The following is a 26,527-nucleotide window of genomic DNA, read 5'->3' as shown; positions in this document are numbered from 1 at the left end:
ACAAAAAACTAAAAAAAATATTATTTTTAACAAAAGATTCTACAAAAACTTTTTAAAGCTTTTACTCGTATTAATCCCTGTAATTTGATTTCTTTCATTCGGTACGATAAAACTTAACCGAGTTATGAAATTTTTATTTTCATTTTACAATTCTTGACCTTGACATGTCTTCTTCTGAAAGAGTTCTTTTTATGCCGCTAGTGTTTTAGAATTAATTTTATAAGGTTAAAAAAATAAGTTTTATAAAAATCATTTTCTTAAAAATTAATTATTTTCTATATCTTTAAAATTACCTGAAATATGTACAAAATATTCAAAAAATGTGTAACCAATCAAATTTCTACCACGGTCTAAGAGCGCTTTCTGAGGATCTCTCGGATAGTAAGAAGATTTTTTTGGATGAAAAACTTATAATTAGGCTCTATTTCATTGTTTCTCTTAAAAATAACTGTGTTCAAAAAATACCGGATGTCTGAAAAAGAACTCCGTGGTTTTAAATTAAATTTATTTTGTTACATTTAGAATTTTACAAATGGATGTGTTTTATTATGAAGAAGTACAACGTTTAAAGTTTTTTTTACTTTTTAATGTAACTCAGTATTAACACCGTGCAAGTCCTGCAGACATCAAACCGATAATCACCTCATTCAACAATCTAGTGAACATTTTTAGAGGAATCGGTTCAACGGTTGTTGTCATTCTTTGGCACAGGTGGCTGAGTTTTTTGTCGGTGTACGATGTCTCTTACGTTGCTCTAAAAGGAGTAATCCATCAGCATCAAATCGGGACTTCGCGGTGGCCGAGTGATGGGAGCTTCTCTGTCTATTCGGCATTCTGGGAATCTGTTTAGAGCGCAGTCCAAAGAACTTCTGAATGACGCGGAGGGGCTCCGAACTTCTGGAAAATTAGGCCCTCCATATTTTCAAACTGCAGGAAATCAAAGTTCTTTTTCATGGCTAAGCACACTAAGTCGTAATAGTATGCTCATGAAAAAAAAAAAAACACGGCTCGAGCTTCGATTATCCGTGATATCAACCAGACTTCCATTTTCGTGTGTTTGTGGACGAATTCCTTCGATTTTCAGATGATTTTATGGATTTTCAGAGCCCCCCCCCATACTCGATAATTATGGCGATTCACGATTCCATGAACATGAAATTTTGCTTCGTTAGAAAATAAAATGCGCTCATGTAGTTTTCATCAACAGAAATAAAGCCTAATGGTCATTACTAATTGAACTCATTGTGAGTTATCGCTACGTTTAATTTCCTGCAGTAGCTGCAGTTTTTAAGTAAGAAGTTTCAAGCGTTTGCTAATATCTTGGACAGTGTTTTTAAAAACCTTTAGTCTACGATTAACATTACGAACTGATCGTATGGAACTAAGTTAGAAAAAAAGTCGAGTTCTTTCTGAATTTTCGGCAGTTGTTTTAGGCGTACCTGAGGAATGTCTTTTCAAAACGCTTCTGGTTTTTAAAAACTGTTCCCACTACTTATACTTTGGCGATAGCTCGCGTATAATTTCTTTGAACAACAGTTACTGATTTTGTTTCTGCAAACCGATATATGTACTCGGTGTTTCTTTTTTGGCAACACCGTTGTAGGCGGTACTGAGGTCGGGCTTATAACAGCTTCGCCTATACAAAGTCTAACGCAGCTGTTATCTGATGGAGAATGTATAAACTAAAAGATAATTTTTGTCTTTTTAAGGGCAAGGGCGCATAAAACACTAGAGATTTCTGTAAAATAAAAACTATATTTGTTCTTTTACGTAAACCCGGTACATTATTCAAGAACATCCGAATGATTAATAAAAATAAAACAATAAATTTGAACAAAAATTTAATTCATTCAAGTTTTTTAACGCTCTTATCTGATGCAAAAAATAAAAGTCACGATTTTTCACAATTTAGTAAAAAATAATTTTTCATTCACAATAATTAGTAGTTGTAACTCAAAAGAAAATTTATTAAAAATTATAAATGGGAATTTTTTCAATAATGTTCGTGATTATTTCGCTTATTTTTATTTACTCGTAACTGTAATAATAGTTACAAATAATTATTTTATTTTATATTATTTTTGTATTACTACAAAAGATAAATGAGTAAAAGTTTTCATTTATTCCAGATATAACATCTCATATAAAAAAATCCAATACACAAATGATAACAAATTTCATCATTTTAGATTAAAAAATTCTATATGATTACAAATAGGGGTCAACAGGGACATATATTATACACCCAACATTTTAACCGGTATGCTGTTAAAAAAATTCAGGAAATTTCAAAACAAAAATGAAGTAAGGACTTTTTTTTTACACCTTTACTACATAACGGTCGGAAAATTAAAGAATATAGATTATTTTTCCGAGGTAAAAATATAATAGCAGTAGATAATAGTTATACTTAAGAGAGTTGCCTCGACTCTAATAGTAACACCTACGAACAAAGATACGTAACAGGTGATAATTGAATTACGTCGCAGCGAAATGCACTTGTCATACCGGTAATGCATAAAATATTATTTTAATAAAACGATTCCCAAATGACTTCTTAAACCGAGTACAGTCTATATACGTATTATAATAGAATGCAAGTGCCATTGCTTTGTCACGCAACGCCACGTGTCATGTTTTCCCTTATTCTTGTACTTTTATTTTCCTATAGTTATTGCACGCGAATTAAAAACTAAGACTATAGCGTGGATAAAAAATGAATTGTTGGAACTAGTTATAATGATCACGTAGACAGGTAATATGATACTTATATAACGGCTCCCTTCGGATTTGTTACATATTATCTATTAAAAAATCTATTCGTTATTAAATTCCACAAAATACATTTTTATAGATATATTACGTATCTTCTTCTCTAGATGTAGCACTCGTAAATCCAAAATCATCAAAAATTAGAAAAATAAGATTAACTTTACAGAGAGGGAGAGAGAAAGAGAGAGAGAGAGAGAGTGATTGGATGATTTATTTATTACTGGAAAATTTGAGACCGATAGTTTCGTCTTCCGCTTCACAAGATTTTTATTTTAATCTAAGTTAAAATATAATTTTAGGGCGCATTTTAGGGGGTTAATATATAAATGGACAAAGTAACATAGCGCGCTTTGATTTTTTTTCCAACAGTGTAGGCAGTATAGTTAATGATGATTTTGAATGAACACGCCTGTGCGATGCAATGACAGTGGGAATCGTTAATTGAGCAATGGCTACCGTGCAGGAGAAAGCAGTGTGCGTAAATTCTACTACGGTTTCGTGAATGCGGATCTGTTATTACTATTCGTAGACGTTTTCGTTTAGACCACAGCCATGATCCTCCTAATAAAGACTCTATTAAACGTTGGTACCAGCAGTTTAAGGATAAGGAAAGTATATTACACAAAAAAGTTGCTGGAAGATCCGTCTTCAAGGAAGTTTTGGATTGAATAAGAAAACTTTTTTAGAGAAGTCCGGGTGAAATCGACTCGTCATCCGAATTTAGGATTGGGAGTACCTCAATTGAAAATTGTGAAGGTTCTCCACAGCGTCTAAAACTTCAAAATTCAGCGAGCTATACAAAATTCAACTACAAATGTACGAAATTTAGTTGGTGCATGCAACTGAAGATGACGATAAACCACATTTTTACAATTTTGCCTTAGACACTCTTAATAAGGTGAACGAAGATAATGCGTTTAGAAAATTAATCTTTTTTGAAGAAGTTACCTTCTATATTACTGGTCACATTAACAGTCATAGTTGTATTTGGTGGAGCGAGAACCCTCATCTCATTCGACAAACCAGTCAACCCACACCGAACGGTGTGCGTTGACTGCTTATGAAGTGATCGAAACAGTCTTCTTCGCCGAGCCAACAGTTACTAGCGCTAGTTATCTAGACTTGCTACTCCTGTAACAAATCTCGTAAGTTTGCGGTACTAAACACAAACTGAACTACAAGTACCACAAACTGAACATCGGCAACCCAAAGTTTACTTCCAATAAGATGGCGCACCACCTCAATGGGTTTATATGTTAGGGACTACCTAAAAAAATTTAAACCTAACCGAACAATTTCATAAACGTTGAATTGGCCGTGATGGACCGATGATGATGATGATGATGATGATTACCCGTGACGACCACCTCGATTCTCTGACGTTATGCCACTCGATTTCTTTTGGGGGTTTATCAAAGATAGAATGTATGCAACGAAGGCTGTCAACATCAGTGAACTAAAAAGAAGAATCCAAGGTGAAATTAATGGAATAACTCCATACATTTTGCGTCATTTGTGGCGTGAAATTTAATATCTTCTAGATATTTTACGCGCCACAAAAGTGCTCATGTGGAACTTGTTTGATTTGTTGTAAAAATTACTGTTTGAAATGGCCTGTTCGAAAATAAAACATGCACATGCACAATTTATGATCATCCTATATGTACGTATGTGTGTATATATATATATATATATATATATATATATATATATATATATAATAGTTTATAATTTAACTTTATAATAATAATTAGCTTCCCGTTGGAGCTTCGTCCGCGCTATATGGTTACTCGCGTTTCCCTTAGCGGTCCATCTTTTTATTTTGTTTTTTAGTCTAGCCGGAGGCAGGTGCAGCCTGTTATACATATAGTAACGGCGGCAGTGGTTGGTTGAGCCACAGCGCCATATACCTTCGCACCCCTTAAAAAAATCGGAAACAAACCCGTAAATATTTGTCTAAGAAAGAGTATTTGCAAACCCAAATCTACTGAATATCTCGTTTAGTATAGTCGGAATTGGGAAAATTTACAATCATTTTCAACATTTTTTTTACCCTTTCTTTCTTCACTTCTTTTCAAGGTCGAATTTAAAAAAATCTAGAAATTGGTTTATTAACATTGCAATCACCAAAAATTAGGTTGATTTCTTCATTAAAAAAAATAAAAAAAGTAGAAGGGTTTCAAAAAAAAAATTCAAAACTCGGAATTTAAAAAATCTAGAAATTGTTTTTTACATATTCTCACGAGATTACACACACAAAAAAATCAAGCTTATATTTATTACCCAGAAATTAAAATAAAATAGTAAATTTCACTGTTACTCCATTTTAACCCTTTAAACTCAGAATTTAAAAAATCCTTTCCTAGTGTGCTGTTATACCTAAGAAGAACATGTATGCAAATTTTCATCAATTTATCTTCAGTAGTTTTTGTCTTGGCGTTGCTTATGAATTACTCACGGTATGCTGTCTTCAATCTCAATAAGACCTCTATTGAAAAGTATCGTGGAAGCGGCTTGCTGTAAGAAAGGAGCTTGAGAACATAGCTGCTCGCTTGCTAGCGGCCCGAACGAGAAGTACAGCACCGTAACGGATTGTTTATTATTTACACGTTTAAATAAATAATTTTTCATTTTCAGATAACATTTCCGAATAACCGTGATCTGTTTGATCGAGAGTGTACCTGATGCATGCCAAAGTTAGCCTTCAACCTACTAACAAATACTCCGTTTGAATTTTGAAATTCGAACGATTGTTTGCAGAGGTATTATAAGTATTATGGTATTATTCCATTGCAGCACCTCCCAAAACAGCGCCCCACGGGCACCCTGTTTGTTACCAGTTGATGGTGATGGTTGGTCTAACCTCCCACGAGGTGCTCGCATACCTTACCGCACCAGCCTCACACGCAATCCCTACGGGAAGCCCATTTATGTTAAACAGAAATTTACTTAATATTATTTTATTTAAGATAAATTTAATTCTATTACTTTTTTTAATATTATTCATTCGATTGATTTGGATTATTCAGTTGAAACCCAGCTTACTATGTGAACTAGGTTTCATGTGACTCACAGTTCATTAAAGTTTGAGCTTCGACCGGTAAATCTCCACTACTACATATATATATATATATTTTTTTTCAAGATGAAATATATCTACAAATCTTCTCAGTTATATCAAGAAACATGATTAAAAATTTGGTTGCAATTGATCTAGTAGTTTTTTTGATTATCCCGAACAAACAAAAACCCTCTTCCTCTTTATATAATAGTGTAGATGTAGACTAATCCTTTAATTTTATTTATAATCTCAAACAGGTCTTTATGTTCTTTCTTAGTCGATATCGAGAAAGTGAACAGTATCACCAGGTATTCACTCAGTTTTACCGACTTCAATAATTTCAATCGCTGTTCGGTAGTTATATTTTTTGTTGTTATATTCGACCGAATAATATTAACTGAAACTGAAATTAAATCATCTTAAACAAAGACCTCTCATAAACCGTAGAACAATAAAGAAATTCTTTTTCATTTAGCACGAAAAAGTTCACTCATTCTTTTATTTTATGCCCAGTCTTGTTACAAATACTATATTTTGTTACAAATATTACTCACACGCTTTTCAGCCATTTTCTTGTTTACCTCATCTACTATCTGAAAGGGAGCATTCTTAAATGAGGATTGCAGTTTTGGAAAAACATAAAAATACCATCGAATTAAGTCGTCCAGAAACTAAAGTGAACAGTTCAACATCGGTATATTCATTTCAGCTATATGCCAGTTCGGTCGCCGATTTATTCAACATTTAAGATGTTTAATGTTAGATATTATTCCGGCTAAGCAACTATACACGCGTTTGTTTTATAACTTCCAGCAGACTAACTAAGAGTGAAAACGACATTTCTCAACCCTTTCTAAAATCGTCAAGATAATTCATGGTGCAAGAACATCCCATGCTACGAGCACACGACTCACAACGCGAACAGTCTAGTTATTTAACAACTACACCTCGTCGTAGTTAAACTTTTCAAAATTTCATTCAGTGCATTTTAATAAAAAAATAAATAAATTTTATAAGCGTAAAAAATAAATATAGAGAATAAGAAAATAAACAGAAGTGTTGTAACTAGTGAAATTCTTCGATCTGTAGGTAGATTATTGAATGACAATGTAGATTATGCTTGCAAAAAAGTACTCTGTGATATTTTTGCTTTAAGATTAATATATCTCAGCTTCGTGGTCATAAATCAATCAGAGCAGATATCACGGATTGATAATACAGTATTCAATAAAATAATATAATTTATAAAATCACTGTATAAATAAATTCAGATAACTAATTTTATTATTACAATAAATGAACAAAGAAATTTGTGGAATTGTACAACGCCATTATTTCTAAGCTATTTATGTACTCGTATATGTAGCGCCTGGGTTCATGTAGAAATAGTCATATGTCATATTGTCAGTACCTGTAATAGACGTTTTTACTTCCTTGTACGAAGTAAAGGAAGTATTGTGATTGAGAAAAATTTCGGTTTTCAGATTTCAACGGAAATATCCATTTTACCATTCCTGAATCCATTTTGACTAGTTTCGGCGTGACATGTGTACGTACGTACACATGTACGTATGTATCTCTCGCTTAACTCAAAAACGATTAGCCGTAGGATGTTGAAATTTTGGATTTAGGACTGTTGTAACATCTAGTTTTGTACTTCCCCTTTTAATTGCAATCGACTGAACCAAAAGTGTCCAAAAGAGCCAAAAAACCAAACATAAAATTGGATTTTGGGCTTTTTCTTAACTGCAGTAATAAGCCCTTGTTGAGAGCTTTTAAATGATATATCATAAAAGTTACTTATTTTCATTGGTTACAGAGTTATAACCAAATAAAATTTTAATATATTTGGATCTTAGAAGGGGAAGGTAAATCGGCTCGAATCAGACTTCACCTCCTTTTTTTTTTTTAATTAAATATATTGATTTATTAATAATTAATTATTAACCTCTGATTGAAAAAAATTACGATACATAATAATTCAATAATAACAATAAAAAAAATATTAGAAGTTATTAATGAAATAAAACTTATGTACTTTTCATTTAAAAAAATATGTACATGTAATTTAATAGGCGTACAAGGAAGACATGTGGTGTCCACTTCGGATTTTTTTTTATTAAAACACTAAAGTAATTGAAAAATAACTTTACATTTAGAATTAAGCCTTTCCTTTTCCATATGTCAGATGAAGGGTTTTCGACCTTTTTACTTCTGGCGAACATTTTTAACCTGTACTGAGTCCAGGGCGACAATCCGCTGCAAATAATATTTTAATTGAACGAATAAATATTTACGTTGCTTTTATAGACCTATACTGCCATGCTAAGCTAAAAGAATTTATCTCAATAATACACTATTTTTTTAATTACAGAAAATCTTGTAAATTTTTTTTATAGCACTTTTTTAAGGTGATCGTATTTAAATCCTTCCTTGTGTAATAACTGATTAATTAACAGTTACACTATTTTCTTTAAAAGTTAGGCCGTTGAAACTTATATTTGAGAAAAACTGAGATACAACGGTTTGGCTTAGGTAATTCTTAAATTATTGTGTACAGTTTTATATGTTTAATACACATATAAATTTATTTATTATAAATTCGAGAAATAAGAGATGAAATTAAATATTATTGATATCCAGTGTTTTATGGTCTATTTCGAAGTATTTAATAAAATACGGTAATTTGTATGAGTCCGCTGACCACAAAAACCTTTAGTGGGCCGTGGATTGAAGATCACGTGTTAGATAGTGGTAAGTTTAGGATTAGATTTTTAAAAATCAGAAAGGAACAATTCAACAATTAAGTTTTTCGTAGGTTTCAATAACTGCGCAGTGGTTTTTTTTTAACCGGTTATTAATGATGGTAATGTATCGACGCGTTTCACACGTTTTAATTGTAATTACACCAATTATTTCATCGTGTGTATGTATGTATATATATATGTAGATAATAATAATTGCTTTTCAAGGAAAATAACATTTTCTGTAATATCGAGTAGAGATGCATTATTTAGTCCCTCGTTCAAGATTTCAGAAAGCACAACAGACAAATTGTCTTCTTTTTTTTAGGCAATCGACCGAATTTATTTTAACCATTTTCATGAAACAATTATGCCCATAAAAGATAAAATTTTGGGGGGAATATTTTACACAACAAAATTAAAAGTTTACCCCCTCTTCGTCATAAAAAATAGTTTTTGGTTGTTTATTCAAGCGTTTTTGGGTGTACGTAATAAAAAACAAATAACCGAAATTGTTTTTCCTTTTTTGTTACGTGCTCAGGATGTATATTAGAAATATTTTCAATTTAAAAAAAAAATTAAATGCTATATACAGTATGTATCTGATGACTATCGAAAGTTTTAGATAAGATTTTTGCTCTAAAGGTCAAATAATGCTATAATAAAACTGCTAGGATATAAATTTTCGATTTGTATACAATCTTACATGAAAAACTGAAATAAAAAATGGGTCCTCATTTTCTCGTATCTCCAGTGGTTTTCGAGAAAACGGTAAAACCCAAAAAATTGGGTAAAAATCACGCTATTTTAGATTTGGGGCAACCAATCTATTGTCGGTAACCAATCAATATAAAATATCTAGAAATTTATGTAAATGAAATGTATAAAATCTAATAAAATTTAAAAAAATTCATTTTTATTGAATATCAAACCAACACCCACAATTTCACTATTACACAATTGTGAAAATTATGCGCTAAAATTTAATGAAAAATTATTTCTAAAATCCTAATTTGAGTACGGAATGTGCAATAATACACATCATAACCGCCCATCGAAGAGCCTAAACTTACTCACTCTTGATATAACCTTTAAAGTTGTTTCTCAGGATACTTATGTAAAATTTATCAATATATTGGTTGTGCGTTTTCCTTTTCTTGCGAACGGGTTTTTACATACGTTAAGAGTTTTCGTTAAGAGTTTTCATTCATACGCAGAGTGTATCGCGAAGTAACTAGAAACTTTCAGGACATGTTCTACTTGTGAAAATAATGAAAAAACTCCATATTAACATAGGTCTGGAAACGCTTTGTTTTTGAGTTAAGGCTAGCAAAGTATTTCGCCCGGAATTAAGCTCTTTCAATAAAAAGAAGTTCAACTGTAATTTTTAGGACCCAAGTTAAAAAAGTAAAGTTGGCGGTTTCTTATGTAATGTAGCTGAGAAATAGGATAAAACAGGTCCCAGAACTGTAACTCCAGTAGGTTATAAGATATCCGACGTAAAACACAAAATCGGTGTCAAAAAACAAGTTTTTTTGTTAGTTGTACAATAGTTTTGTTTAATGACTTATAAATGCGGAAAATTTTGTAACAAAACTAGTAGAGAATTTAATTCTGAAAAAAATTAATGAAAATACAGCCAATAAAACGTAAATAAAAACTTTTAAAAATTTGTTTTTTATTAAAATAAAACAAATGAAAAAAATCGTATTAAAAAAAAAATCGTAACTATTAAACATTCTTTTAAAACATGATTTTTAAACTCTCCAATATTTTCTAGAAATTAGAAATATTGGAGATTTGTAAGAAATTAAAATTGTTTTACAAATAAAACATTGTTTTGGTTCTTCGTTTTTTTTTTTTTTTTTTGTTAATTTTTATAAATATTTAATCTTTTGAAAAGATTAGAGAAAAAAAATTAACTTATTAAGTAGAGATAAGCAAAAGCAAACAAAATTATAAAAATCAGATTTTTACGTTAAATTTCACTTTTACACAACTGGTTTTGTATTTGACAGCTAAATAGTCATAAAATCTCCTCGAATTAAATATTTTTCACTCATCTACTTTTTATTTTTTCCAAATTTTGTTTTATTATACTAATCAGTTATACTAATCACCATATAATTTGTCAAAATGTTAATACGTCGTTATGTTAGTTATGGATATTATGTCAATATGTTAGTACGTCGTATTACATTATGTTAACATGTCGTATTATATTCGTCAATCTTTTCTTGTTAAATGTATAAAGCAACAATTGGGTGTCATTTTTCGTTTAATTTTTATTAGCGTGAAAACAAAAAAACGCGATTTTTCAGGTTTTGGAAAAGTAAGATTTAGGCTCTATAAAAAATATAATCAAAAAGGATAAAAGTTTTATCTTTTAACAAGTTGTACACTTAATACTTCTTTATCACTCTGCCGAGTATACCAGTTCGATTAACAATTTTTAAAGCAACCAAGATGTTTTTTCCAAAAGAATTGCATTCCGAGTTTGGATGACCGTTTTGAGATAATTCGGTTTTGTTGGAATCGATTTCGACTATAAAAATTTGAAATTGAAATTAAAATGTTGGAGACTCGTGATGGACGTCGATTTGAAACAAATTAAAGAAACGCGTGTGGGACGATAATTCATCGCTTCAAGTTCAGTATGTCTGGAGTGCATTACGTAGCTGCAGTTTATTTATAAATTTGTGAAGATGGAATTACATTTTTTAACTGAAAAAGAAAACTGACGTTTATACGCGTCTTTTTAATTCATAGTTTCATATCTACATCCATTCACGTGTCATCAACATTAGTAGTATAAAAAAGGAAATTAAGGACAAATTCAAGGTTTTCCGTCAGCACCGGGGAGGTGCGATACGTGTGAACCCCCATGCGTAGCTAGACGAGGCAAGTCGAGTACCTTGCCTCATGGGATGGTTAATTGAATCAATCATCCATTCAGCGAAGGTAAACCTGCGCGAACGGTCGGACGGTGCTTGCGCCTCCGTTAGCGCACTCGCTAGCGCTTGAGGAGTCTGGAGCTTCACCTGCTAGTGCTTGCGCTAACGAGTTGGCTAACGGGAGCACAAGCGCCGTCCGTCTATTCGCACGGGAAAACCTTGGCTGATCATTGGTCTAGCCTCGATCTCGTGTGGGTGTCACACATACATCTCGCCCGGTAGCGACGGATGACCTTGAATTTGACCTTAATTTTTTTTTAATATTACTAACATTATATACCGATTTCAAATTATTATAGTTAAATTCGATTTCAACGATATCAAATCTATCGCAAAACGTCCGTCTGATCTTGAATTTCGCTTCTATTGCAAAAAAAATCAAGACGTTTTAAAAATCGTTTGATCAAACAGATATACTCGGTAAATTGATAAATAAGGCTTATGTATACAACATGTTAGAATATCAAATTTATATCGCCGTCAAAAAAAAATTACAAATTTTGTTATATAGATTTTACTTAGAAACGTTTTACACGATTCTAATGAAGTAATTAAATCTTTTCTACAATCTTTTATTATTTTTTTTATTTGATGAGAGTGTAACACGTCAAAATCAAATGCCAAGTTAAATGGCGCTTGGTGCAATACAAAAACTACGGCGGCAAATTTCAGGGCAGTATTCTTTTATCAAATTAGAAATACAGATCTAAATATAATATCAAAATATCATTCTATGATCCAAATATTAATCCAAATAAAACACACATATATGCAATTATAAATATTGCATTCATAATTTTTAATATTAAAATATATAATATTTTTAGGCTTTAATATTAAAAATATCAAAGAATTAAATATTCTTTAAATCAAAGGAATAATTTTTTTTTACCTATAAAAATAATTTCCCTGATTTTATTATACAATAATCAGGAAAATGAGAAATAATATTTTTTTTTTTTAGTTTATTTAAAAATATATATTTCCACTGATAAATCAAATTACAAAACTAACGTTAGAAAAACATACACTATTTTGAAGATATCTGTAAAAACATGAATAGACGAATTGGTGGCATGAAATCTGAAGCTTAGTAGTAGTCAAGCAGTTAATTTGTTGTATATCAACGATTGTAGAAACATTTGTTATATCGGTAACAAAATGGAAAACTAAATCTGTTCATCTCAATCGTTTTACAATTTATAATAAAAGTAAATCTTATTCAAAAAAGAAATTGTTATCCCAAATCGATGTCAAGTATAATTTAATTATTTTATAATATTAATTACAATCAAATTAAAATTACCCTGAATTGTTTCAAGAGTAATTATTATTTGAAAATGTTATAGATATAACTAAATCTAAATTATGATAATTTATGGCCTAACGATTAAAAATGTCGAATGATGTATATGTTGACAAAATTGATAAATGTAGTCAATTACTTTCTTTTAAATACGGATTAACATAATTATTAAGCTTTGCGTAATAATAATGTTTAGTCGTTTTTGTTCATCTGTTGAGTGCGTTTCGCCACTGCCGCGTTTTGCTTTTTTTGATTTATAGTAGTGTGTAGTATAGGTCAAATTTTATTTGATCTCTAGTTGCAAGCAGAATGAGTGAACTTAAATCCATTAAGACTCGTAAAACATTAAGTAGGTAAGCTCGGGAGTTAATCAGTAATGAGTACAAATTCATGGAAGAAAAAGCAAGTAAATTTGGAAAGCCGGGAAATGACTAGAAAATTATTATTCCGATTCAAAGATCTGAAGAAAACAACAGCTGCGTGTAAAGTATCACGATCGCAAGTTGAAAGAGTAAAGAAACAGAAAAAGAAGTTACTAAAAAATTATCTAGGCCTCTTACCCCAGGCCTAGATGATTTTGACATGTGCGTAGTGGAAGGGTCGTAAACGAATTTCATCTCAAAGAAAAACTGTTGTTCAACATTCAAAAATTGCTGGTCCGTCTGAAAGTTTCAGGATTCTCAGGAAGTAAAATAAGAGTACCACATTAATTGAGTATGAAATAGGAAAAAACTGAATAGGGAACTTGTTATTGAACATAATAACATTCGGATTAAACGAATACAGTACGTAAACGCGATCAAAAAATTCAAAACCGAAAACAGGCCGATTGTATACCTTGACTAAACGTACGTTTTATCAAGTCATACACTCAACGAAATCACGAAAGAAATGCTCGAGTGGGACTTCTAACTACCAATTTCTAAAGACAATAGATTGATTATTATACATGCTGGAAGTGAAATTGTATGTACATATACATGTATTCCGGACACATTATTAACCTGAAAGTGCAACAACTGGAGACTACCACAACTCTGTGAATGCAAATAATTATTTAAAATGGGCTAAAGAAAAATTAATGAAAAATCTTGTCGAAAATTCCGTAAAAATTTTAGTCAACGCATCTTATCACACAACTCTGCGAGAAAAATTACCCACATCTAATACAAGAAAACAAGAATTGCAGGACTGCTTACGTAATTATTGCATTCCAATCTCGTCTACTATGCTGAAACCTAAGCCACACGAGATAATTAAAATGGAGAGAGCAAAATACAAAGTGTTTATGTTTGATGAACTTGCTAATAAAAACGGACATGAAGTGTTACGACTAGCCCCGTACCACCCATACTTAAACCCTATTGAAATACTTTTGTCTGAAGTAAAACGACGATACGTTGGAAGCCACAATGTCACTTCTGACTTTAACAATGTTCAACGGATTGCCGATGATAATTTTTTTAAAATGGACGTATTGCAAACCTTATTGTGAAAATGTACAAAAATATAAAGATTAGACAGGAGCACATAATTGACAGCTCTACAGAATCTTTTCAAATTTGTTTGAAAGTATTGAAAGTGACGACACGGGAAATTCAGAATTTAGCAATTTTGATGATGAGTTTCAACGGTTTTAGTTTCCGAAGTATTGTGTTTATTTCTATTTTTGTAAGGTTTGTGTATTATTTAAATTTGTGGAAAAGATGCAGTAGCTTAGCGTTTTATTTTTCTAAAGATCTGTAAAAAAATTTATTTAACTTCGGTTAATTACACTTCATTTAATTTGTCACTGGATCAGCATAATATTAATTGAAAAACAGTAACTTTTTTTTCATGAAGTATATAATTACATTATCAATTAAAAATGAATTAATTTATACATCTAATATTATTTAATATTAATTCTTGACAGGATTAATAATTAACATGAATGAAATAATAATTATGATGATAATAATAATAAATATTAGTAGCGCTAGTTTGGTGTAGTGTATAAATATACAGACGTTTCCGTAGCGAACGGAACGGAACGCAAGAATGGCGGGAGTTTCAATATTTCTCCCTACATATCGCAGAGCCTGGACAATGTCCCTTGCTGCTGTATCATTCTATAATCGGGCGTGTTTCATGGGTTATTTAGTGGCGGCTATAAATTTTAAGTTTTATTTATGGACGGATTTAGTTATTTGCGTTCCTATCCGTATGAACCTGCGAATAAAATTTACTGGGTCTGACCGTGGGAAATTAAGGTTTTGAGCCTGGTGCTCCCGGCGTGATTCCCCTTCAGTCCATCCGCTGAAGTTCTTTCGGTACTAGCACCTTATGGGCTAGCAGAAATACGCCAAAATGGGGGCGTAGTTACTTGGAGGGAGCAATGAGCCCGGAGTCGCATTTGCTGACCGAATTAAATTGTAAGTTTTTAGGATGACGGATAAAAGGATTGCAGATCTTCATCTTCTTTTGTGGCTGCCCTTCACGTTATTTCTCTGCTGGGCTCTTCCACCGGACTCCAATCCATGGCGGCGAGTCGCGTTGTGGGTCTTCTTTCTTCTTTTTCTTCTTTTGTTGACCTCTTCCTTCTTCTTTGGCCTACACTTTCCGTGAGTTGGCAGTAATCGAATTACACCCCACTAATCTTTAAAAGTCCCGTAGCCCTTTTCAAGTCCGTGGCCCCGTCTCGTGGACGGGAGAAAGTGTAGGTTTCTTCCTTCTTCGGTCTGCGACTGGTGGCTGCTTGGCTCGTTCCCTCTTCTTCTTTTTTTAAAGGTAAAAGGAAGTAAGGAACTTACAGTGGGGTTAAATTTCGCGGTCGCGGTTTGGGAGCGGCGATCGCCTTCCGTAGCGAACTGTATGTTACTCTAAATGGATAATAGAATGTTAGGTGGAGCAGGTTCAGTAAACACAATGCTAAGCTTCAAGATTCATGCCCTTTACTACAATAGTTTTTAATAATTTAATCATTATTATTTTTATTGTTATTAGTGAAAATAATGGTTTTATTGGATTGGCTGATCGGGTTCAGGAAGCATATTTCACTCACAAGTGAGAAAAAAATAGAATATTCAGTAAAAACATTTGGGTCCGATATGACCTCTTGCTCAAATGACGCTTTTACATTAAAAGTTATGGATCAAAAGTAGAAAGATATTTAAGAGAAATATAGGCGAACACACGTACGTATGTGTAATACATCTTCCGGAAATGTCTATACTTTTGTATTTTTTTGGATTAAGGGGGTCATGAAACGTCGACATTTGCTAAAACCCCGATATCCAAAATGTTGGTCGATCGTGTACTTTCCTTTTATAATTACCTACATTACTGCAGCAGCGTTAGAGTTACAGCCGGGAAATCAAAAATACATTTTTTTGTTCTGTCCAAACATTTTAAAGAAAAACATTAAAAAATTGCAAAATAACATTAAAAACAAAAGTTAAAAAGATCATATTTTTATTAGAAACAATTTTAAATAATACATTTTTTATTTTACTTAAAAATTCTTGGCAATTGTGAAGTAGAAATATTTTTATAACAGAGGAACTGTGCCATTTTTGTTAGAATTCAGTGTTCAATTCAGAAAAAAAAATTGTCTGTTATAATTTTTTTGGTATCACAGTCTTATAAGTAAATATGAACGGTTTATACATGTTTTATTTCAATTTAAAAAAAAAAACTGTTTTAAGAAATTTTTACTTTTTTATCCCGTTTATTAGTAAGGAAATCAAGACGAGATGGTTTAGTAATCCGAAGGTTAGCTTTTCATTTATGGTTTCTATTCTCACATATAGGGGACGTTTGATATTTCAATATTCGTTAAAAAAAAAATGCTATTGAGTTTGATCATATACCTATTGTAAGTTATAAAAGACAAAATTGCTACAATATTCCACAATTCCATACTGATAAAAACCAAAGTTTCTATCAGTTTTATACAACATTCAGTTATAACTATAATCATAAAACCGGTTATATACACTTTAAATAACTATTTTTTAGTTTTTTGAAAATCAAACTGGTCCAGTTCCGAACGGATAAACGGGGTTTTATAGTTTTTAATTGAAAATAAAATTTAATTACTATAAGTAATACATTCAAAAAGAGGTCTTTAATGTACATGGACCGATTATATTTTTTTACTGTACAGTTTCATTAAGAAATGAAATAAAAATGTGTTTTAAATATTACGTTAATGACTTTTCATAAGTAAAGTAATAGGGTTGTAGGTTTTTATATATTTTCAGTAAAAAATTTGTAATAATTTCGATGATTAATTTGAAAGAAAAGTAAAATCTCTTTTTCTCTATATTATTCATTATAAATGCAGTATGTAAGAACAGCGGTGCATTGAAGTACCAGAGTTAAATTCTCACCGACAATGTTAAGTTGAAAAGTCATTCTATCGGGTTAAAGGGGGGGTTGGGGTGGGTTTTGATGTCGATCACGTGATGAGATTTCTAAAGTCTACCAGAGTGACAGTTTACGAGAGGAAACAGTCGAGCCTGTCCCAGCCGCCAACGGACGGGAGGGTTAGCTTGGCGGGGTCGGGCGAGGGAGAGGAGAATGCTCGTAAAATCCTCTCGCTCGGAATGTCCGCGTGAGGCGCACAGCGCACACTGCACTGTGTTTGATGCGCCTTGCACAGAGTCAGACTGCAACTGCATTCTCGTTCGTCTTGCTGCAGATAGCCACATGCCGGAGCAGACCGAGGACGAAGGAGCCGGAGATTCGGCCAATCACCGCACCCTACCCAACTGCGTCAGGTGCAGAAATCACGGAGAAAAAATGCCGTTAAGGGGACACAAGAGATACTGTCAATTCAGAGATTGCCGCTGTAACAAGTGCTTGATGACAAAAGAACGACAACAGATGATGGCTAGACAGATAGCGCAACGACGCAAAAACGCCCAGGACGCAGATCGACTTAAAAAAGGACTTCCTGTACCTGCATCGCCCACAACGGAAATTGACGACCCCGATACCCGTAAGACAATTCAATTTATTACTTTTTTCTTTACTGTTTGTTTTTGTGTTTTGCTTTTGTGTTATGTTACGTGTTTATTTATTAACTGAGACATCAGATGTAAAATTATCATTATTTGTGATTTGATTTATTATTAAGTCTCAACAGAAAATTTGAATGCATAAATATTTCCACTTTTATAATATAATGAACAATATGTACGACACATACACACAAAATCTCTTCTTTTAAAAAGAGACCTGGTTGAGTTCTCCGTTTATTATTACTACCAACATTGACACAAAGAAGCTCCTCCCATCCACTTAACCATTTAAAATTAGCATAATAAATGATTTTGTGTTTTTTTGTATGTATATAAATATATGAAAGAGAGAGAAAGTGAGACAAAGATATTAGGAGAATTGAACTGAACTGTTAAGTTTTCCTTTAGAAGATGAATGTCAGATGCAATGTTCCTATAACTATAACAAACTGTTAGGGTTTGTTGAATTTAAAAAAAAAGTAAATGAAATAAACAATGGTAACATAAAAAATATCAGGGGTTTCGTTATTAAAAATACATAATAACGAAAAGTAAGTAAATAATAATTAATAAAAGTAATAAATAAATAAAATAAAACCGAAAAATAATAATTGAAAACTATTAATAACAAAAAAAAATTAAATGCCAAAAATGAATAAACAGAAAATACCGATTAAAAAAAAAAATCGGCGTAAATATTAATAACGTAACTTTGTATGCTTTAAAAAGTGAGAGAGATTGAATGAGCGGAACACTTTGGACACTTGGAGAGTTGAGAGTAATATACATATGATGCGAGAGTGATAACACAGGTCTCTTATAGAGTGCGTAATCCATTCGCTTTTCATGAACATGTTGAAATTTAGATATTATGTCCATAAGTTTACGATTTCCTTCTATTTTTTCTTACAAATACTGAATCTTGTATTTTCTTATTGTTTAAAATGGAATATAAAATATCAAACTAAAAGAACGTTTTTACGTCTGATCTTAATAAAGTACGGAAAAAATTCAGGATAAAATACATAGTAGCTTTTAGCTACAATTTTAAAATAAACTTCAAGGTCGTGTTCATAAATTAATGCTGTTTATTATAAATGTATGCAACCCACATGTAAACGTAATATGTTCTTACGTTTATTTCATAATGTTTAAAGAAATAAAAAAATGTAATAAACACTGCAATTTTTATTTTTATTATAATACGATTACAGTAACTTTAAGAAAAAAATTCCTTCGTATAAAACATTTAAATAAAGAGGAAATTTGCCCCAGCTTTTTTTTTTATTGGAATCGGTAAGAATAATTTTCTTAAGTAAATATTTGTCTGCCACATAAACGTTTAAAAATTAAAAAAGGAATTTTTAAGATTATTAAGACTTAAATTTTTTTTAACAATTTTTAATAAGCAATTAAAAATCATTTTCGATTAATCAAAGTTTCCTTACAAAATTTCGAAAAAGTTTTAGGAAAATTTGTGTTAAAGAACCTTTAATGTAAAAAATAGATTTTACGGAATTTTCAAAAAAGAATTTTTTTTTATGTCTCAATTAATATGAATGTAAAAGAATAAATTTAAAATAGAAATTTATACATATTCCTAGATTTCAGAAAATTTAGTTTACTTTTGTAGTAGACGCTTTGCTATTTCACTCAGTAACGATAAATAGGACACAAGATTTTATTATTTAAAAAGATTTTAACATTTCCATCGATTTATATCTACGATGCGATATAAATCTATGAACTTCGTAGAGCGTAGTATCTACGAACTTCGCCTAAAAATTTTTTCTTCTGAAAATAACACATGTATAAAATCTATTCACTTATTTGTAGCTAACAAAACTAAATATATAAATCTTTTATTCTAAATAAATTAATCTTCTGTAACGCAAAAAAGTTGAGTAGAGATGCTATTCCATTGACAAAACAGGAATTTCCCGGAATTTACACTTAGATCAAGTGAAACTGTGGCAAAATCATTATTAGAGAGTGTAAAAAAATACACAAAATAACAAAAAAATGGGATTAGTCTATATTAAATATTTAAAATATAAACACACAAAATAATTTTAATATAAATACATGACTATACTGAATGTAATTAAAAAAATAATTCACAATTCAGAAGGCATTATAAAGATTATTTGTGCACATATCTTTAAGTACACGTTGAAAGGAAAACATCCATGGTTTATTTTAATTAGTGTTAATTAAAAATTCAACGATAAAGTAATTAATATTATTTCTTTAAAAGATTTTTTTACATGCATTTTAAGTAAATTTGTGGAAAAATTCTTTAAATGGCGGGATAATTTATAAAATATGATAATGTAAGTATACTTTTTTGTAAAAAGCAATTTGTTAACTTACAAAAAACTAATAGAACTGGATCATGCTATTTTTTAAGAATAAGGGACTGTACGTTTTTAAACAAACTTGTATATTCATGAATATAAGCACAAGAATAAATTAATATTTTTAATATTCTAAATATCAATTTATATAATCCATATTTATGAGCGTAAAAAATGATCTGACAGAACATTTTTGTATTTAAAAAATTCGTTCCCAAACCTCAAGAAATAAAATTATAATTAAAATGTAAACATAATAAACATAAACATAATAATAATAATAATATTAATAATAAGTAGCCATAAACATAATAATTAGTAGCCTTACCAAAGCTAACAATGACGACAAATTTTTTTAGCATCTATGCAGCATATTAAGGTGCTTCAAAGCAAATCACTAATTCGCGATTTACAACGTAATTCTTGACTATACGAGAAAGGAATTTATAAGATTCGGTTAATAAATTAACTTCATAAATTACTTCATGATCTCAAAGAATTGAAATAGATTTTTTTTAAATAATTAAATTAAAAAATTTCCCTTTTCAAAAACAATGTTTAAGAAGAAATATTTCAAGTCTCGATTATCTGATTAGAGACGAATACTGTGTTACTACGATTAATTGGGATTACTTACAAAATAAGTTAATTAAAAAAATAAGTAAAATTACCACTGATCACAGATACTAACATTTATAGAAATAATAATTTATAAGAATTAATAAAAGTTCATTAAATTAAGTCAGCACTTCCTGTAAATATTTTGTTTTTGTTTTTAATATCAACAAAGTAAAATAGCTGTAAAAGAAAACAAGAAGAACAGTAACTCGTCCCTAGGAGAGGATGTTATGAAAATTGTTTAAATTAGTAATGAACGCAAGTCGTTTAAATTATAAGTATCGTTATAAGACAAAAATATATTTTGTCTACACACTATTCGTCCGATATGACGACCGTTTGAACAGTAGCGTAGTGAGAAGTACTTTCTTTGAGCGTGTAGATATGTTTTTAAAGATATTACGTGTGTGTAATTTTGCTGTGTTCAGAATAAAAAAAATCACGGAAATTTGAATTAGAAAATATTCAAAATTTCTTTTATAATATTGACAAAAACTAAAAATAAAATCTCTAAAAATAAATAAGACAAGCAGAAAAAGGGAAAATAAAATATGTTCAAAAATGATTATAATATTTATTAATTAACAGAACGGTTTAAATTTACAATACAGTGAAGTTATTTATCTAGAAATATAAGATATTAGATTTACATGAAATAATAATTAATTTTTTTTTCTTAATCCAACTGGCAAATTCATTAATTATTTATTTTTTAAGAATTTATTTAAAACTATATTTGGAATAAATAAATTTAATATTTCGTAATAAAAATTTGCGATTTAAATAATTTTTATATTGAAAACTATTAAAATAAGTGCACGTTTTGAAACTGTAAGGATGCAGTTCAGTATGAAGATATTTGAAGTGATTCATTTTGAAGAGCTAACACGTCGGACAGAATTATTTTAATCAAAATATTTTTGCTTTATAAGAAAATTAAATACAACTCCAATATATTTCCTATTTAAAATATTTTAGTTATATTAATATTTGGCTTGTTGCTAGGTGGTTAAGGGTTCACAGCTCTTAATTCTTAACAGTGCAAAATATGAGCCACAAATTATATACAGTAGAACCCGCAAATAATGAGTTCCCTTGTAACGAGAACTTGGTGGTAAAGAGCAAAATTCCGGTTTTGGTTTTCAATCTTATTAATGGTAAATTAATTCGCTTTAAGCAAGTATCGACCCATCATAAACTTAGTTATACGAGCATTTTCATTTTTACTTCCTTGTAAAAAGTAAAGGAAGTATTGTGATCGCGAAAAATTTCGGTTTTCAGATTTCAACGCAAATATCCATTTTGACTAGTTTTGGCGTGACGCTTGTACGTACGTGCGTATGTATCTCTTGCAATAATTATTAGCCGTAGGATATTGAAATTTTGGATTTAGGACTATTGTAACATCTAGTTGTGCACCTCCTCTTTTGGTTGCAATTGACTGGACCAAAAGTGGCAAAAAAGCCCAAAATCTAAAATCTTTGGATTTTGGTCTTTTTTCTTAACTGCAGTAATAAGCCCTTATTAAGAGCTTTTTAACGATATATCATAAGTGGTACTTATTTTCATTGGTTCCAAAGTTATAGCTAAATAAAATTTTAATTAATAAAATATTTAGATCTTACGTTTGGAATATGTAGAACAAATTGTTAGGGATGTAGGATGTAGAGGGTATACTGAAATGAAACGACTAGCACTAGATAGGGAATCTTGGAGAGCTGCATCAAACCAGTCAAATGACTGAAGACAAAAAAAAAACAAGGGGAAGGCAATCGGTTCGAATCAGACCTCTTCTTTTTTTAATTTTTTTAAAATTTAAATTATTGATTTATTAATAATTATTATCCTCTGACTGTAAAAAAAGTTATAATAAATAATAATTCAATAATAACATTAAAAAAAAACATATGAAAAAATATCAGAATGAAATAAAATTTTATGTACTTTTCATTTAAAAAAATGTGTGTATGTAATTTAGGCGTACAAGGAAGTTATGCAGTATCCATATCAGATATTTTAAAATGCTGTAATTCAAAAAAAGTTAAATAAAAACCAAATATTCTCAAGGGAAATTCCATTTCTTCATTTACCAAATATACATTTACGATTTATACGTAAAGATTGTGACATTTTATCTTAGGATTGTTTAGGTCAGGTAAGAAGGATGAACAATTGGTTTTTAACACGACGTTGTACAGCACGTACATTCAATTACGTACAGTACAAGTTCCATTACGGTATTACAAAGGCTGGTAGTTACAGTAATTTAATTACTAAAGTTTTTCTGTTTGCAAAATTCCAGGAAAGAGTGAGACCAAACAATAATCCGTCAAAACCGCCCAAACAGGTTCATCGAACTCTATAGCACATTTTAAACGATTTAAACGAAAGTCTGAAGAGAGATGTGGTTAAAAATAAATGTTACCTGTCCTATCCCACTGGTAAATTCAGTAGTCATAATTTGCAGTCGGTTTAAAAATATAGTACTGTACTATAGAATCAATTAAACAAACAGTATTGCGTTAAAGTGATCGATCGGATACCCAGTAGCCAAATACGGTACAGTAGTACTGTATCGCGTCAGTGAATGCGTTTTCATTTTAGTGATTCTTGCTAAAAAAAAAGTGTACAGCGTGTTTTTAAAAAAGTATACTCATTAACTCCGGTTCATTTGTAATGAACGATGTCTGACGTCAAAAGGCAACAACTGTCTATGAGTAATAAGATCCAAATTATTGCCATCCAGTGATAAAATTACCAATTTTTTTTTTGCTAATTCTTTGAACGCTAACAGTTTTGGTTAAAAGCAAAATTAGTGATTAAAAATTGTATTACATCTAAATTTTATTTGTTAGTCTTTAATACAAAACACATTGATATTTTATTTTAAAATAGCTTCTTCTTAGGTATGCGGTATATTTTTTGTATTATAATGGATAAAGATGGCGTAAAAACTTACGGTTACGCCATGGTAAACTTATGGTAACTCGGAAGTGTCTGAGCACTTGGCTGTAACGAGAAATTTGATCGGTCCCTTGAATCTCGTTATGACCAGGTTTTATTGTAATTGTATGTCAAATTTTTCTATGTTAAAATTTCAAAATATTTCTAAATTAATAACGAATGAAGTTCTTATTATGTAAGAACTTCTTCTTACATAAGGAGAAGTTCTTATGAATTAAGTTATTTCGAATAAAGTTGTATTATGTATATACATAATGTCACTAATTTTCATCTGAGATAAAAAAAAAAATTTATATTACTTGTTTTAAATTACGCATTTTTTTAAATTTTCTATAACGAAGAAAAACTGTTGTCAACGAATTCGCTAAGCTGCTAAATTCTTTGAGAGCTTAAAACTTATTTCCCTTCCCTCACCCGGTGATGAACATGAAAATTATTACTACCTCTGACTTTTAAAAAGAAATAATTATAAGTTGATTGTCAGAACAGTAAAATTTCATAAAAAAAGTTTTATATCATACCATAATATTTTAAAGGCAATGTATTTTCTTGAAAATAAATATTTTAAAGAAATTTTTTTTACAAATATTACAATTAAAAAAACTTTTTAATTTTATTAAAATTTAAAAAAATGTTTAGTTTAAAAAAACAAACAATTATTAAACTTAATAGACGTAAGTTTCTATAAACTTAAATACTACAAAAGATTAGTATCTTGTTGATATTCAACCCTTCTCATTGACCCAAAAATCCCGTAATATCAGAACGTTCCGTTTTTTGGATTATTTTTCAAAATTAGTACTGTTGTTTGTTCCAATATACGAGCTGCAGCACCAGATTTAATAATTGGTAAGGATTAACTGTTGTAAGATGGCCTGGCAAATCGGTAGCAGTAATTGCATTTTCCTGAACACACACACACACACACACACACACACACACACACACACACACACACACACATATATATATATATATATATATATATATATATAGAGAGAGAGAGAGAGAGAGAGAGAGAAAGAGTGAGTGAGGGAGCCGGCAGTAGCTAGAAAACTGGTCAAAGAAAACACTAACTATTAGAAGATGTAAAGCTAAAATAGAGATAACATCTCACGTAGTATATACGCACATCCATACATAAATATTTGTATTTTTGTTTTTATTTTAATTTTGAAAATTTCTAATGTCTGGTGAAAAACGTAAGGTTTTAATATATAGTAACATTTTCCTTCTGATTAAGGTAACGAGTTAGATCAATGAAAATTATTATTTACTTATAAATAAAGTAAATTAAATTAAAATTGGTATTTGCTTTAAATAATTCGGTCAATGAACTTTTAATAATGTTTGTAAATTATTATTTTTATAAATATTAGTATTTGTGTTTAGACCTAATTTTACTTAATTTATTAAATTATTTTATCTGTAAATAGTTTTACCGATTTTACATACATAAACTAGTTTATCCAAATGATTTCCTGAAGAAAAGTTAAAACTTCTTGTCAACGTTTTTAACAAATTAACCATACCATCTGTGTATTTTTTATCAGTTGCTTATTACATGTAATCATTTTTCACATTACGTTACACCATAACAAATAAATATCCGAGTCTATTATTTTTTTTCAAAACACAAAAGAACGACGTTTGAGAACGGACATTAATATACATCCAAAGCTTTAAATTTTTTTTACAAATAATATAAACAACCAATTTATCGCTAGCTAATTTGGTGCAGACTTAAAAACTTAGAAAAATAATGAATCGAAAAAAACGGACTTCGAAGTCGATTTTTAAAAAAAACTATTTATAGTTTTATTATTAATTAAAAATTCTGATTGACCTACAATAAAAGCACCCGAGACAAGAAAAAAAAAAGGTGCACGTTATGATAGAAATCTACGTCTTTATAAAATAACACGTTATGTCAGGGAATTCAGACACCTACAAGTGGTAATTAAGGCTTTCTGAGTACATACAAGAATATATATTATTTACCTTAATTATATGTAGATATACCTATATATATATTCAAAGTTTCAAATTAATCTTTTTTTTCACTCAGTATTTTTTTTTACAATAAATTTCCTTGAATTTTTTATTGACATTAATGTAGGATACATCCAGGGATAAGCAAAGATAACAAAAAAAAATATTTTCAAATCGTTATGATTTTTTGTTTAAAAATTCTTCCAGGTATGTTATGTGGAAAAAACTTATATAGGGATCCCGTCCTTAAAAAAATAAGTGAAAAACATACGGGGGAAGGCTCGAATTGAGAACCTCTTTTTACTATTGAATGTATTACTAATACATTAAATGATGGAATCAATTTTTTTTTTTAAGTGAAAACTATAGCGAAGAATTTCTCCGATATTATTGAAAAAAAAGATTAAATTTAGGTAATATTATTTATTCTATTACGGTTAAAATTTACCTTTTTCATCAAATTTTTATTTAAATTTTGAAGAGACTTCTGAATATAAAGAGTTACAAAAACGTACATTGGGGTTTTAAATCTATTTAATGTCTTTAACATTGACTTATAGAAATGAATTATAAATAAAATGAAACAATAACTCTTACAAGTTTTCAATGCGAGCATCTTTCGTCACGCGACACACATTCACCCGAAAAGAAAGTCATACCATACTTTAACCGGCATGTCAGCGTAATGAAAGCGATAGTTGCTTCGATCATATGATTAAAATCGGATAGATCAGTCAGCAGCAGATTAGCATA

At 30.2% G+C, this 26,527-nt stretch overlaps 2 protein-coding genes across 3 annotated transcripts in view; one reads left to right on the top strand and one right to left on the bottom strand.

Annotated features, from left to right (window-relative positions):
* The window catches only part of LOC142325420 (uncharacterized), a 234,438-nt gene that overhangs the window by 52,937 nt on the left and 154,974 nt on the right, over positions 1-26,527 (top strand). For both annotated transcript variants that reach the window (XM_075367169.1, XM_075367170.1), the window contains exon 2: positions 17,522-17,821. In XM_075367169.1, coding sequence (XP_075223284.1) covers positions 17,530-17,821 — 292 coding nt within the window. In that variant the 5' untranslated portion in view covers positions 17,522-17,529. The remainder of the gene's footprint in view (positions 1-17,521; positions 17,822-26,527) is intronic.
* Positions 1-26,527, bottom strand: part of Uxt (Uxt prefoldin-like subunit) — a 241,968-nt gene that overhangs the window by 203,076 nt on the left and 12,365 nt on the right. The window lies entirely within an intron of this gene.

This window comes from Lycorma delicatula, chromosome 5 (assembly GCF_047948215.1).
Source record: "Lycorma delicatula isolate Av1 chromosome 5, ASM4794821v1, whole genome shotgun sequence".
NCBI classification, from domain to species: domain Eukaryota; kingdom Metazoa; phylum Arthropoda; class Insecta; order Hemiptera; family Fulgoridae; genus Lycorma; species Lycorma delicatula.
The sequence above is the reverse complement of the archived record's forward strand: the minus strand, read 5'-3'. Positions and strand labels throughout refer to the sequence as shown.